The following is a 17521-nucleotide window of genomic DNA, read 5'->3' as shown; positions in this document are numbered from 1 at the left end:
AAAAACAATAAAACACCTGGACAAGATAATCAGGTGCTAAAGTCTTATCTTTTCATAGGTAATAATTAGATTTTACCTGAAAGTTTTCATATTGCCTTAAAAACTCTCTTCATGAAACTTTTTTCAATTTAGTTGAGCACACTTAATGATTTAGTATGAACAAAATAAAATACCTTTGCAATTGTTTAATTTTATTCAAACAAAAGAATAAAATGACAAAAGTACATGTATCAATTACAATGAGTGATCAATAGATACCACCGATTTCTATAATTACCCTGGTCACAGTTCATTGATTATTAGTAATTAAATATCAGGTCATTCTCAATAAGATTACAATACAAACATAAACATTGATAACTAGTTTGAAAGTTTTTTGGTGTGACAGGAAAATATTCAGTTGTTTTATTATGCTGTATCTCTGTTACCAAATAAATGACATTGAGATGGAAGCTGTAGTCTAAATAAAGGAAACCATGAACATTTTGGAGGATAAAAATTATAGAGAAAATTTAAGCTGAAATACCCTTATGCCCCAAAACCAAATGCTTACACAAAGACATAACAATGCTATAACCTGGACACAACTCACAATTTTGACCTTAAGGTCAAAGTTCAAGGTAAAAAGTCATCAGCCATCTTGAAATGATGTACCCTCTTGTCTGATATCAAATCCTACACCAAAAAACAACATAATTAATACCTAGACATGAATCTGTATTGCTAAATTATTAATTTGACCTTGAGGTCAAAGTTCATCAACCATATTACATGACATATTGTCTTGAGCTGATCTACCTTCATGTCAAATATTAAAAGCCTGCACAAAAAGACAACAGACTTACAGCCAGGACACAAATCTGTATTGCAAAATCATTAATCTGACCTTGAGATCAAAGTTCAAGGTAAAAGTTCATCTAACATACTACAGGACACACCATCTAGAGCTAATCAACTCTCATGTCAAATATTGAAAGCCTACACCAAAAGACAACAAAATAACAGCAGGAAAACGATTTGTTATGGAAGAAAGGAAAAACTGACAGAGTGATTAATATAGGGTGATATGGAAGAAGGAAAGGACTGACAGAGTGATAAGTATAGGGCGATATGGAAGGAGGGAAGGACTGACAGAGTGATTACTATGGGGCCATATGGAAGGAGGGAAGGACTGACAGAATGATTACTACAGGGCATTATGGAAGAAGGGAAGGACTGACAGAGTGATTACTATGGGGCCATATGGAAGGAGGGAAGGACTGACAGAGTGATTACTACAGGGCATTATGGAAGAAGAGAAGGACTGACAGAGTGATTACTATAGAGCCATATGGAAGGAGGGAAGGACTGACAGAGTGATTACTATAGGGAGATATGGAAGGAGAGAAGGACTGACAGTGATAAGTATAGGGCGATATAGAAGGAGAGAAGGACTGACAGAGTGGTTACTATGGGGCCATGTGGAAGGACTGACAAAGTGATTACTATAGGGCATTATGGAAGGAGGGAAGGACTGACAGAGTGATTACTATGGAGCCATATGGAATGAGGGAAGGACTGACAGAGCGATTACTATAGAGCCATATGGAAGGAGGGAAGGACTGACAAAAAGATTACTACATGTATAGGACGATTTGTAAGAAGGGAAGGACTGACAGAGTGATTACTATGGGGCCATAAGGAAGGAGGGAAGGACTGACAGAGTGATTACTTCAGGGCATTATGGAAGAAGGGAAGGACTGACAGAGTGATTACTATAGAGCCATATGGAAGGAGGGAAGGACTGACAGAGTGATTACTATAGGGCATTATGGAAGGAGGGAAGGACTGACAGAGTGATTACTATAGAGCCATATGGAAGGAGGGAAGGACTGACAGAGTGATTACTATAGGGCATTATGGAAGGAGGGAAGGACTGACAGAGTGATTACTATAGAGCCATATGGAATGAGGGAAGGACTGACAGAGCGATTACTATAGAGCCATATGGAAGGAGGGAAGGACTGACAAAAAGATTACTATAGGACGATTTGTAAGAAGGGAAGGACTGACAGAGTGATTACTATGGGGCCATATGGAAGGAGGGAAGGACTGACAGCGTGATTACTACAGGGCATTATGGAAGGAGAGAAGGACTGACAGAGCGATTACTATAGAGCCATATGGAAGGAGGGAAGGACTGACAGTGATAAGTATAGGGCGATATAGAAGGAGAGAAGGACTGACAGTGTGGTTACTATGGGGCCATGTGGAAGGAGGGAAGGACTGACAAAGTGATTACTATAGGGCATTATGGAAGGAGGGAAGGACTGACAGAGTGATTACTATAGAGCCATATGGAAGGAGGGAAGGATTGACAAAAAGATTACTATAGGGCGATTTGTAAGGAGGGAAGCACTGACAGAGTGATTACTTCAGGGCATTATGGAAGAAGGGAAGGACTGACAGAGTGATTACTATAGAGCCATATGGAAGGAGGGAAGGACTGACAGAGTGATTACTATAGGGCATTATGGAAGGAGGGAAGGACTGACAGAGTGATTACTATAGAGCCATATGGAAGGAGGGAAGGACTGACAGAGTGATTACTATAGGGCATTATGGAAGGAGGGAAGGACTGACAGAGTGATTACTATAGAGCCATATGGAATGAGGGAAGGACTGACAGAGCGATTACTATAGAGCCATATGGAAGGAGGGAAGGACTGACAAAAAGATTACTATAGGACGATTTGTAAGAAGGGAAGGACTGACAGAGTGATTACTATGGGGCCATATGGAAGGAGGGAAGGACTGACAGCGTGATTACTACAGGGCATTATGGAAGGAGAGAAGGACTGACAGAGCGATTACTATAGAGCCATATGGAAGGAGGGAAGGACTGACAGTGATAAGTATAGGGCGATATAGAAGGAGAGAAGGACTGACAGTGTGGTTACTATGGGGCCATGTGGAAGGAGGGAAGGACTGACAAAGTGATTACTATAGGGCATTATGGAAGGAGGGAAGGACTGACAGAGTGATTACTATAGAGCCATATGGAAGGAGGGAAGGATTGACAAAAAGATTACTATAGGGCGATTTGTAAGGAGGGAAGCACTGACAGAGTAATTACTATAGGGCAATATAGAAGGAGAGAAGAACTGACAGTGATTCAGTATAGGGAGATATGGAAGGAGAGAAGGACTGACAGTGATAAGTATAGGGCGATATGGATGGAGAGAAGGACTGACAGAGTGATTACTATGAGGCCATATGGAAGGAGGGAAGGACTGACAGAGTGATTACTATTGGGCATTATAGAAGGAGAGAAGGACTGACAGAGTGGTTACCATAGAGCCATATGGAAGGAGGGAAGGACTGACAAAAAGATTACTATAGGGCGATATGTAAGGAGGGAAGGACTGACAGAGTAATTAGTATAAGGAGGTATGGAAAGAGAAAAGGACTGACAGAGTGGTTACTATACAGCCATATCGAAGGAGGGAAGGACTGACTGAGTGATTAGTATTTGGAGATGTGGAAAGAGAAAAGAACTGAAAAAGTGATTACTATAGGGCCATATGGAAGGAGGGAAGGACTGACAGAGTGATTACTATAGGGCCATATGGAAGGAGTGAAGGACTGACAGTGATAAGTATAGGACGATATAGAAGGAGAGAAGGACTGACAGAGTGATTACTATAGAGCCATATGGAAGGAGGGAAGGACTGACAGAGTGATTACTATAGGGCATTATGGAAGGAGTGAAGGACTGACAGAGTGATTACTATAGGGCCATATGGAAGGAGTGAAGGACTGACAGAGTGATTACTATAGGGCCATATGGAAGGAGGGAAGGATTGACAGTGATTACTATAGGGCATTATGGAAGGAGGGAAGGACTGACAGAGTGATTACTATAGGGCATTATAGAAGAAGGGAAGGACTGACAGAGTGATTACCATAGAGCCATATGGAAGGAGGGAAGGACTGACAAATTGATTACTATAGGGCAATATGTAAGGAGGGAAGGACTGACAGAGTAATTAGTATAAGGAGGTATGGAAAGAGAAAAGGACCGACAGAGTGATTACTATAGGGCATTATGGAAGGAGGGAAGGACTGACAGAGTGATAACTATAGGGTGTCCGACAAATAGTGGCAGCGCCCTAATAAACTATTTGGGAACTCTATGTTTTAGAACATATAACTAACAAGTATTAATTTTCAATAAAAACTTGCCTGACTTAGCATTTAATAAGTATGTTAGCTCACATATATAATGTGTAGGTCAAGATAATTAGAAGTTTGCTAATTTGGTAGAATTGAAATTTAGGTTGCACAGAATCTTTTGGAAATAATTTTTATATGTAACTAGATATTGGTTGAGATGGCAAACATCTCTGTGGGCAAAGTTCAGATTAATCAGCTATAGTATGAGACATTTCACGTGGAGGTGTTTAATTCACATCAAAATATCAAAAGCCTATCACATAAGACAAAAAAGTTACAGCCAAGACAAGAAATTACCATGTAAAAATCAGTAATTCAACCTCAAGGTCAAAGGACATCATAAATGGTAGGAGACAATATGTATTGAGATAATCTATCCATATGCCAAATATCAAAAGACTACCTCATGAGACAAAAAAGTTACAGACCAAACAAGAAATTGCCATGAAAAATCAATAATTTAACCTCAAGATCAAAGTTCAAGGCCGAATGTCATCATCAATTATGCATGACAATTCATCTGGAGGTGATCTATCCACTTCCACAATATCAAAATCCCATTTCATAAGAGAAAAAAAAAGTTACCGGCCGGAAAATAAATTACCATCAGAAAATCAATAATTGAATCTCAAGGTCACAGGTCATCATCCAAGATATAATCTATCCACAGGCAAAATATCAAAAGCCTATCTCATAAGACAAAAAAAAATACAGGCCGGACAAGAAATTACCATTTATCAGTAATTTAACCTAAAGGCTGAAGGTCATCATCGATGGCATGCGACACTTTGTCTTGATGTGATCTAGCCTCATGCCAAATATCAAAAGCCCATCTCAAAAGACAAGAGTTACAGTTGGGACAAGATTTCGTAATGGATGGATGGACAAAACAATTACATAGGGTGACTGCCACTTTTTGTGGCAGGGCCCTAATAATTCTGTAAAATAATTGTTATACAAGTATGTTTGATACTATTTTGAGAGGAAATATTCAAAGTAAGGTTGATGTGGTTGTTAATTACTTCTTCATGTAAACAATTTGCCTAGTCCTAAGCTGGACACTGTGATTGAAGTTTTATTTGTATGTAATTTGACCTATTTTAGATGGGATGTTGACAGACTCATCAATTTAAATATGGTGGTAATACACCTAATACCTAAAAAACCAAGTAGGACATAAAAAGTGACCTAACACCAATATGATAGCAAAAAAAATATCCGTCACTCAAGCATGAAAAATGATCTTGCACGTTTTCTTTTCCTGTTACCAGCACACCCGTTATGAGCAATCTGAACACTTTATTGGAAGCCAACTTAATCAGGCTGGCCTGTTGGAACTGAATTATTTGACAGGCGAAAGCGAGATGGTGCCCATGGTTTTTATATACTTTTCACTTGTAAGCCAGTGGTGCCGATAAACCCTTAGCCCAGTAACATGATCGGGTGATACAAAAAGAGTTCGCCTACATATTACTCATGCATGTGTCATCATAGGATTCGTGAACTTTGAACTGGTTTTCCATACTTTGATGAGATCAGTACCAGTTTGATTACTGGTTTACAAATTCTTACACGTCCCTTGCTTTAAATTATTTTTTCCAAGGAACAGATCAAAACCGGAAAGTGTCTTAACCCTTAGATAACCCTTCTAAAGGGCAACATCTCTTATAAGGAGTCATATGGCAGCCTTGCCGTAACATGAGATCATGTCATCAATTGAAAGTCCCTAACTAATCATAATTTTGTCCACTACATCATATGTATATGTTTCAGGTATCAGTCATCCTTCATTAAAGATATTAAAGATAGGAAGATGTTGATTCATTTATGACTAATACTCATGCTCATACTTCCTTTCCCTCATTATACAGTAAAAGTACTTTAATTCATGGATACTAATTTTTGCGGATCAGGGAAGAATTCATGGATTTTAAGATTTCAGTATACACATCAATGGAAATCTACTATTTGTTTAGAACTAAATTTTGTGGTTTTCTATACTCACGAAACCATGGAAATTGGTACCCCACAAAAAATAGTACTTTCACAGCATTTGAATTAATTTCTTTGGAGTTTGCATTATCTACCGGAAACCTCTTTTCAAAGCATGCACAACAAAAAGTTTATTTTGAAACATTCATAGATACAATGTCAACTATAAAGTTTGGCGTTTAAGATATATGTGATGCTAGAGCTGTTCCTGTATACCTAACCTTTACCACATAATACCCTGTTCCTGTAAACCGAACACCAACCAAATGATGCCCCGCTCCAGTATGCCTGACCCTAACCAAATGATACCCTGTTCCTGTATGCCCAACTCTTCCCAAATAATGCCCTGTCCCAGTATGCCGGACCCTTACCAAATGATGCCCTGTTCCTGTATGCCCAACCCTTCCCAAATGATGCCCTGTCCCAGTATGCCTGACCCTTACCAAATGTTGCCCTGTTCCTGTATACCCAACCCTTCTCAAATGATGCCCTGTCCCAGTATGCCTGACCCTTACCAAATGATGCCCTGTTCCTGTATGCCCAACCCTCACCAAATGATGCCCTGTTCCTGAGTGCCCAACCCTTACCAAATGATGCCCTGTTCCAGCATTCCTGACCCTTACCAATTGATGCCCTGTTCCTGTATGCCCAACCCTTACCAAATGGTGCCCTGTTCTGTAAACCGAACACAAACCAAATGATGCTCTTTTCCTGTATACCTAACACCAACCACTTAATGCCCTGTTCCTGTAAGTCTCACCCTAACCCAATACCCTGTTCCAGTGTACCCATGTATGCCTTACCCAAACCAAATGGTGCCCTGTTTCTGTATACCTTTCCCCAATCAAATAATGCCCAAATCCTGTATACCTTACCATAACCAAATATTGCATTGCTTCAAGTGAACTGAAGTGAAAATCATTCATGACAAAAAATCAAAGACATTTCAAAATCTTATTTCATTTCCCTTTTTCTTACCTCGACATGCTGGTGTCCAGTTACATGAGAGCCAGTATGGAAATCACTCATCCTTGAAGGAGGTCCTGGAAGATCATTCAAGAAATTTTGTAGTGAGGCCATCTTGTTGTTGCCTTCAGAGTAATAATTAGTTGACAAATAATCATTTACATAATCCTGGTTTGAGGGCAAGAGGTCAAGGTCAAATGCTGTTTTGAATGGAGATTCTGTACGTGCTGATGGAGTTTCACAGAAAATTCTATTTTTAGAACCATCAGCAGAGGCCAGACGAACTGTTGGTTGTTCTGGTTGAGTTTGCTGTTTAATGGTTGGATTATTACTTGAATTTTTGATCCGCTTGGCTGATGCTGTCTTTGAATGGGAAGTTGCTGGTGTGGAGGTTTTAGTTGATGCTGAATCCTTTTTTTGGCGACCAAATCTCTGTTGAAAAAAAAAATGGAAAGCTAAAATAAATTTTCCCAAAAAGCAAAAGATTTTTTTGGTTATTTCTGTAAATTGTAATAAATACAAATGTGAATATGATGACTACAATATGATTTAAATTTCATTTTATTCTGATTGATTACCTTTGTGAGATATTTCAGTGTTGTATAATGGTACTATATATCTTTCATTGTACTTCACAGATGATATAAGTAATATATAACAATTACCTTGACTTTAACATAAATGTCACACAAACTAGAATAAACTGTTATCACATAGATATGTCTAGCCTATCCATGGACACTGTTAATAAAAAAATTAGTGACATTGTTACTAATCTGAAGACAATTAATCATATCCATACGTCCACTTGATACCATCAAAGTGGACAGATTCCTCAGGTATAGCTTTTTGTTTGCATCTATGAAACTGTCACAAAGTGATGTTTCAGTAACGCATAATTTCGAAGTCAATAGACTGTGACTGTGGGGGCACATGCATCAAAGAGATATGAAACTTTGATGTAATGATACTAATGCAACTACATACCAAATACAATTAACCTAGTACAAGTGATTCATGTTTAAATAACCTTATTAAAATACAGAACAATAAAATCTGTATTAGAAATTTCAATATCAACTGATAGTGACTGTGGGGGGATATGCACAAAACAAATACACAATTATGATATAGTGATGCTAAAGCAACTGTATACCAAACATGATTGACCTTGCACAAGGGTTTCATATTAAACTGACCTAATCAGAAAACTTAACATAAAATAAGGTTTGAAATTTTCAAGTCAATAGACCATGACTGCAGCTGCAAATACACAATATGGATATGGAATTGTGATACAGTGATGCTAATGCAACTGCATATCAAATATGATTGACCTAGTACAAATTATTCATGTTCAACTGACCATATCAGAAAACTTCTGTACAAAATATTATGAAATGCTGGTCTTAAAATCCATCTTTTTGTAAAATCTACCAAATAATCACAAAACAAAAGGGTGTCTACAAATAACAATAACAACACTGTCATACCATTATACAAGTGCATACTTTTTCATTCATATAAAAATTAAATATTTCAAGAAACATCATCTATATTGATCAGTATCTTGAAAAATAAGATTTTTTTTATTTGCATGATTAGTATTTTTGTATTTTGCTCCCATCTTAACCAAACAAAATGACTGATTAATAAATTATGGTTCAATGCCTTATGGCAGATATTTCATGAGTTTCAGAAATAAAATGATTGACCAATCGAATAGACTCTGTTTTGTACTAGTCCAATATGCTGACCCTGATCTCACAGAAGCAACAGCCTACAGGTAAGCATGCCTCCCCACACGGACACTTTATTCAGATACAGAACCAACTAGTTATCCCTCTATCCCTTTATATACTGCATGCTTGGAGAAGCAGCCACATGCACACAAAGCAAGCAAGTTATACTGAGACCCAACAAAACAAAAGAAAAAAAAGAGAAGAACAAATAAAAAACAAAACATTACTTTGAACATTCTGCAGTACCTCACAAGAACTGGTGGACTACTATTACTTTCACACATGTGTTATTCAATGTTTGCATTTAAAGTTTACCGAGTTTAAAGGTACCTAAGATTTATCAATAATATTGGAAAATTAAGGTTTGGGATGTCATTTTGATTAATTCAACTGAATGTTATCAATTTTATTTTTTTCATAAATTCTCTCATATTGATTCCAACCACATTTACAGATTTAATCTTTATCCTTCTGTCAACAAAGTTTTTTTATTGTAGACATTCATGTTTAGTATGGTCAAGGGGAGATAATAGAACTACTCTGCACATAAGTTATGTTGAGACATGACTTTGACAACTATTAATTCCTGGACACACCAACCCAACATGAAGCATGGTCTGATATTTATCAATGTATATTGATAATAAAAGTACTTCAAGGTTATGTTTAAGCACAAAAAAATTCTATGTACATGTATTCATTTTTTCATCATTCCTTTCCATTTAAGTTAAAAATATACCCTAGCTGGTGTTCAATAGATTTGATCCTAGTAAATCTATGAAAAAACTTTCATTCAACATTCAACAGTATTTTATTTATTGCCTTTAAAAATTATCTCTAGATGTTTTGACAGATTGTTGACTATTTATTTGAAACAAATAAAAAAACTTTCAAGAAATCAGAATAACAACTAAACAATTCAACATTAAGTTCTAAAAATCACTAGAATTCCAGGATATTGGAGTATCAGAACTAATAATATGTCTGTTAGAAGTGTACCATTGAATGTGATAATGCTACACAAATACTTACTTGTCTGGTGTGGAGTATATACCTTTTATAAGTGTACCAGTCATTGTGGCATTGGTATACTACTACTTACTTGTCTGGTGTGGAGAATATGTCTGTGAGAAGTGTACCAGTGAATGTGGTATTGACATACTACTACTTACTGATCTGGTGTGGAGAATATGTCTGTTAGAAGTGTACCAGTGAATGTGGCATTGATATACTACTACTTGCTGGTCTGGTGTGGAAAATATACCTGTTAGAAGTGTACCAGTCATTGTGGCATTGGTATACTACTACTTACTGGTCTGGTGTGGAGAATATGTCTGTTAGAAGTGTACCAGTGAATGTGGCATTGCTACACTACTACTTACTGGTCTGGTGTGGAGGATATGTCTGTTAGAAGTGTACCAGTGAATGTGGCATTGCTACACTACTACTTACTGGTCTGGTGTGGAGAATATGTCTGTTAGAAGTGTACCAGTGAATGTGGCATTCATATACTACTACTTACTGGTCTGGTGTGGAGAATATGTCTGTTAGAAGTGTACCAGTCATTGTGGCATTCATATACTACTACTTACTGGTCTGGTGTGGAGAATATGTCTATTAGAAGTGTACCAGTGAATGTGGCATTGCTATACTACTACTTACTGGTCTAGTGTGGAGAATATGTCTGTTAGAAGTGTACCAGTCATTGTGGCAATGGTATACTACTACTTACTGGTGAGGTGTGGAGAATATACCTTTTAGAAAAATACCAGTGAATGTGGAAATGCAATGCTACTACTTACTGGTCTAGTGTGGAGAATGTGTCTGTTAGAAGTGTACCAGTGATGAACCTTAATCAAGGAATCTTTCTGTTTCACTGATGATGTACTGAAACGCAAATTCAACACTCAAATCCTACATTATTTAGACAATGTAAATGTTTATTATTAGAAAATAGGGTTTGCTTTTGTTTAGAATTTCTGTCAAGTACGAGAGAATAGCATTGTCCCAGCAGATCATTACTATGTCTCCCTGTAGCATTGAGACAGAGGACAATAAAACATATTATTATATAGAAAGCAGTGATTTACCTAATGTTTCCAGTGTAAAAATTTTTAATAATTCACAGATGAAATAAATTTGGTACTTTTTCCCGCAAAAACGTCACAACACAAAAAACATTACGCTGTTAACGAAATTTAAATTCATTTTGAAAATAGCAACAAATAATGGAGAAAATCTATATAATAAATAGGATAATGAACTGGTTATCGTGAATAACTAAAATATCATCACAAGAACACATTATGATGCATGGAACAAGTTCCACAAACTCGTTTAATCTAGGCGTCCTTTGGCACCCGTGATCATATTTTGGTTATTCACTCATTCCAATTAATTATCCTATTAGTCTTTAATATATCAGTGAAAAAATATAAATTCTAAGGTTGATTCTTTAAAACATTTTGCTCTGATCGATTCCATAAAACATTATATATACACCGAACAAGGAGATAACTTACTGTTTAACTTCACACATCATTTTGATCAGTATATGGAAGAATCTGGTATCCTGTTCAGCTTGTACCCTGTAAAACAGATGTATCATACACATGGATTTGTTCATCACTGTCATGTTAAGAATTCAGCATACCAATTTTAATGATTAAAACACAGAAAACCCACAAGAAAATAATATGAAATATTGAATTTCTTTTGTCTGTTGAATTACAGCATGTACATTGAAATGTAATCTTTCACATGACTGAGTCAACATGCAGGTTTCAAAGTTCTTAGATCTACACAACACATGTCTTCATACCTTTCACAACATTAATTATTACATTATCTGAACCACTAGTAAGAAATGGTCACCTCTCCCCCTTTTAAGACATAATACATTTATAAATTACTGTAAAGCTAAATTTTATGAAAATGAAACCAAAATCAGATTAATATATATATATCCGTGATCTCTACTTACATGATATCTTTAGCCATTCCAGTGAGATGAGCCAATCTCAAATCTCGATGATGACTCTCTATAGCAGAATACATATCCTTAAATTCTCTTATCTGCATCAACTGAAAAACAAGAATATTTCTAATGGCTAAAAATAGACTTCCCTGGAAAGGTTAACTAATAATGGATGGTGCAGATAAGTATAGTATATTCCTCATAAACAGCTGATTAGTTCATTTCTACAGTGAAATAGCTTAACTTCTGCCAAGAATTATTATTTTTATGTCTGTAGATAAATAGTTATACTGTTTCTCTAAACATAATTTGAGCCACTCATTTTTGGACAATATTTATAGTATCAGTTCTTCAAGATTATGTCAAATTACAGTTTTCTGAATTGAAGTCTGAAAAAAGAAAAAGTAGGACAGTCCTTAAAATCTTATCTGGAAAAAAAAGTGATAGATGAAAGACCATCTGATATGAGGATTAACCCATCATCATAATTTCTAATGCATTAAAGTTTGTTTAGACTTAGTATGTTCTCATACATATACAATCAAAGTATGTGGTTTTATATAAAAACATGTCTGCAGATTGACAGATGGAATTGAAAATAAACCCACAGATCAGTATCTATACTTTCCTTTAAAGCTATTTTGTGTTGCGCTTAAAAAAATGCATGCACACAATATAATGGCATACTAAGGTCATGCAGTGTACAGAGGATTTATTGACTTTTCATATTTTAGTTGTTTGCCACTAACACCCAAAAGATATATTGTGGCATTGGTCTGTGTTGACAGAGAAAGTCAATAACATACTATTGACAGATAACAAATGGTCGACTGAGCTGTATGGTTATTGATAATTCTAACACTCATATTGAGAGAGTACTACAATGAAAAGTTCATAGTTAAGTTTAACCCAATTCTACTCAAATGTCTATTGTTCCAAAAATAGATTATAATCTAGAGGAGCTAGCTTTTCATTTTGTATTAAATCCATTAAAAATTTACCAATAACGTGCTTAACCTAGGTACTTATTTAATCATTTATAATATGCTGAATAGTTCCCTTTTCAATAGAGATTTTCTAGAATTGAATGGATCCTTTTTTCATCAGAACTACATAGAATCATGAAAACTTCCTCTAATAATCAGCTTGACTCCTAACTTTCTTTACAATTTGATTAGGTTTTTCAATAGAAAGAACAATGCCCAAATTCTCAGATACGTCCTTTTTATTTCAAACTTTTAAGCATGAATATAATGTTTTTAACTGCACACACATGTATCTGTGATGCCGACAGTACTAACAGGCACAAGATGTCAATATAACAAGAATAGGTATGGGGTATATGTCAAGGCGACAATAACCCCACTGGGATGAAAATTTCAACCCAAGGCCACCGGTTGGTCTTCAATGAACAACAAGGAAATCTTCATACCACAGGACAGGCTGCAGCTAGCCCAAAAATGTCATTATACACTAGTACAATGAAAGAGTTGCCCCTATATACTCAAGTAACATAAAAATAAACTAAAGGTGAAAATGAAACAAGACATATAGAGGCCAGAAATTCCTGACTTGAGACATGCACAAAAAATGTGGTGGGGTTAAAGTACTTTGGCCTGATTACAACCCTCCCCCTTCAAAATCTGGCTACTGTGGATAAATATTACACTATTGTACACACCTAAAAATCAGTTCAAAAAGGTCTGTGTCCCTAGTTACAACAGAAATAAAGAAACTGAATATAAATTACACAAATGTACAAACTAAGGACTACTTGCAGTTAACTGACATGCCAGGTCCAGACCAGTTTAAACCAACAAAAAGCTATGTCCCTATCATATGTTAAGTCAATCCCAATTCTTCCCATGGGGGGTTGAGAATCACAGTACATCATAAGGACACAATCCATGTCATGCCAATAACTGCTTTAAAATATAGTGTTTTAATTTAAATTAAAGACCCTATGAGGGAATAATATGATTCCAAAGGATCGAGAGACAGTTCCCCTTCCTGGTACAGTTCTCCCAATCTCCTTGTTGTACTTATGATTCCAAAGGATCAAGAGACAGTTCCCCTTCCCAGTACAGTTCTCCCAATCTCCTTGCTGTAGTTATGATTCCAAATGATTGAGAGACAGTTTCCCTTACAGGTACAGTTCTCCCAGATTAGGTAAGAGTTTGAGTAAATACTCTTTTTTAAGAAGGTTACAATAAGATCTACTAAATCTATATTACAATGGACCATGGCATATTCTAGTACTGGCTCACATTAGTATCCTTAAAGGCATTCAATCCAAACTGAATGAAGATTCTTTAAATACTATATTTTGATATGCCTGATTGCAGATTTCAATTTAAAACCTATGTTTGTTAATAAAATTATACTGGGTTTTATTATATAAACGTTTACATAACCAGTATTGTATTGAGGAGGGTTAGAATGGCTCCAATAATTTCATTACTTACATTTTATTTACATTAAATCTACCTATTCATGTCTGATTTTAATGTAAAATCTGAATTGAGGTTTTCATAACTAAAAACATGCATTTACAAGTAATATAAATATCTGAAGAGGAAAGTGTTAAAAAATTTAATTAGTTAGCAACCTATTTTCTTTATTTCTACTCATAAACCATTAATCTGTACACACACTGAGGTTTCTGTATTTATTTTTGTGTCCCTGCTTCTAACACGAATATAGTGAAGATTAAATCACTATAAACATGACAAATAAACAAAAAAACACCCTTATACAGTAACTACCTGATAGCAAAATGTCTTTTCAATCTCAATTTTATTTTTATAATTCATTTAATAGAAAGATAAGCTCATAAGAAAAATTCTTGAGATTAAAACATGAAAAGCGAAGTAGGAGGACTATTTTATAATTGTGTCTATGGTATCTTACCCTTGATTTCTTCAGGTCTTTCAGTCCATTCTCCAGAGCCCCAAGTTGGGACTGTATAATCAATGTGCCCATGATTCCTTACTTTGTATCTATGTAACCTGAAAAATAAAACTGAATTGTAGTATAAAGTAAATATGTTCACTTCTGATCTAAAGTTTGATGTTCTCAATAGACAATACTGACTCTATAACTTCCCTGGTGGTCGAATGTTGGACACAAACATAGGCTTAGTTTTTTTTTCAATATTTACTGTTTTTCTTTGTTCTAAAAGTATAAAAACTGGAAGCTATTATGCCAATTAAAGCTTAGCAACATATAATAAAAGTACATTGTATATACATGTATGTATAACATGGCAGCAAGTAGGGCAGATACATCACTAATGTATAAATAGAAAAACATTTCCTTACATGTAGTTTTAAGTTTATATGACTATTAAAATTGTCTTAAACAAATACATAAAGATTATATAATGGTGTTTTAATGTTATTACTGTTTATCATATAAAAACATGCATAAAAACAATTTAAACAAAACACTTCAACTTTCTTGTACAAGGATTTGGGAAAAGCATAAAAATTCCATTTAAGTACATGTATATGAATTTCAGTACAGGTATAACTACTGTGACTTATTCAGTTCTGGTAAAACTACTAAGATCAAAATTCCATTATAAGCAATGGAGCAGTCCTGGTTGTGATTCACACCTGGCTAAAATCTGATACAAAAATAGAAATTTTAGTATGCAAAACTTCTGATCTTGAACTTGATTACTTAATTAACATAATATAAACTCTGTAAAATAAATCATACTTGATAAGACAAAATGTATCATTATCGTCTTGTTTCAAATCATATCACAATTCATTTGAATCGTGTATATGTTATAAAATATCTGTGAGGGAGGGGACTTAGATATAGTCAAAATTTTTCTGCACCCCTACTCTTTTTTAATTGAATACTGATTTTACAATATGAGTATTTATACATTTTTATATCAGTGCATGTAGTATAAGTTGTAAAGAAATTAAATTTCAGATTTTGCACTTTCAGTATGAATAGAAATATCATTATTTTATTCATAATTGATAAAATAATTTCTCATGAGAGGCTTTAGTCCGGGGGGGTTTTGTCTGGGGGGGGGGGGCTTTTGTCTGAGGGTTTTTTTGTCCAAGGGCTTTTGTCCTGATCCCATACTGATGTTTGCTACATTGGGAGGTAACAGAACAATCTGAAAATGCCACACCTACCTAGTTCTATATGGATTTATTTTCCTGAATGCTGATATATTCAATACAAAAATATACTTCATTGAAGGTTTGATCATTTTACATGATAATTCTTTGTTGACAATTTAAACCATGCACATGTGAAATCCTTAGTGAAGAGAGTTTGGGTGGAACTTAATACTTCCAAAATGTAGCAGTAGCAGACAGGTAACCTTAATTTGCCAAAAAATTATGAAAACTTCTAGTAGATAAAATTTCTTTGTCTTTAACTAGCGGCTCTAAAGAACCTGAATTGTTCACCTGATTCAATAAGTAAAATTGTATTTTTGTAAAAACGACCATGTTTTTTGTTGGATAAAAATACCTTAAGCTCATAACTAAGGAACAATCATATCAATTTTCATTAAATTCTGTCCAGTAGTTTATGAGAAGAACATTTATCAAAGCTCATAACATTAAGAATAGCAAAAGGATATCAAAGAAAGACAATAACTCCAACACAGCTAAACATATTTACATGAAATTTGACAACAGATAGATTTCATTATGCTGAACACTTTTACTCTGTCAGAATATGGCTAAACCTAAAGTGTTTGGTTATATATGCGAAAAACTTCTGTCTGACCCCTACATGTACATGTATGTTCTATTTTTTGCTGTGGTGTCCAAGTTCTTGACAGATCACAAATCCCTGTATCAGTTCTATGCAGTACACCCTGAGGAACATTCATATCAAGTTGATTGGTTCTAATTGGTCTTGTAGTGTCTGAGGAGAAGATTTTTTTTTAAAAATAATATTAGAAATAGCAAAACATCGTAAAAGGGCAATAACTCTACATGTAACATGGTTAAACAAGTTTACATGAAAATTTGACCACTAACAGATCTTATAATGCTTAAGGTTTATTCCCTGTCAGAATTTTGCTAGACCTAATGGTTTGGAGATAATGATATATGTTGACAGATAAAAAATTCCCACATCAGTTCTATGAAGAATACCCTAAAGAAAATTCATACCAAGTTTGGTACTCATTGGTCAAGCAGTTTCAGAGAAGGTCAGCTTTGAAAGTAAAAGCATTAAAAAACAGCGTAAAAACATAAAAAAAGGCAATAACTCCAACATAGCTTAACAGATTTACACAAAAATTTGGCCACAAATAGATCTCATTATGTAAAAACTTTGACCCCATGTCAGAATTTTGCTAAACCTAACCATTTTGGAGATACATGTACATGTACATGTATATGCAAAAAACACCTGTCTGACCCTTATGTTCTATTTTTAGTAATGCTGTCCATGTTTTTAGACAGATCACAAATTCCCACATCAATTATATGCAGGTTACTCTAAGGAACATTCAACCAAGTTTGGTTCTAATTGGTCAAGCAGAGTTTTGAAAATTGTTAACGATAACCACGAACGCCAAGTGATGGCAATAGCTCACATGGCCCTATCATTCTGTTCAAAAGTTGCAAGCTCTGCCCAAACT

General features: G+C 35.2%; 1 protein-coding gene across 11 annotated transcripts in view; it reads right to left on the bottom strand.

Annotated features, from left to right (window-relative positions):
* Positions 1–17521, bottom strand: part of LOC148604043 (uncharacterized) — a 62248-nt gene that overhangs the window by 42973 nt on the left and 1754 nt on the right. For 10 of the 11 annotated variants that reach the window (XM_088550652.1, XM_088550642.1, XM_088550648.1 and 7 more), the window contains exons 2-6: positions 14803–14900; positions 11899–11999; positions 11438–11503; positions 10718–10802; positions 7186–7605 (exon numbers count right to left, since the gene is read on the bottom strand). In XM_088550652.1, coding sequence (XP_088406778.1) covers positions 7186–7605; positions 10718–10802; positions 11438–11503; positions 11899–11999; positions 14803–14874 — 744 coding nt within the window. In that variant the 5' untranslated portion in view covers positions 14875–14900. Of the gene's footprint in view, positions 1–76; positions 163–7185; positions 7606–10717; positions 10803–11437; positions 11504–11898; positions 12000–14802; positions 14901–17521 lie in introns of those variants that run through there. The other variant, XM_088550653.1, reaches the window with a different exon arrangement.

Source organism: Perna viridis, chromosome 10, assembly GCF_037379345.1.
Source record: "Perna viridis isolate PV_CMFRI_1.1 ecotype Kerala chromosome 10, ASM3737934v1, whole genome shotgun sequence".
NCBI lineage: Eukaryota > Metazoa > Mollusca > Bivalvia > Mytilida > Mytilidae > Perna > Perna viridis.
This window is presented reverse-complemented; position numbering and strand designations above follow the sequence as displayed.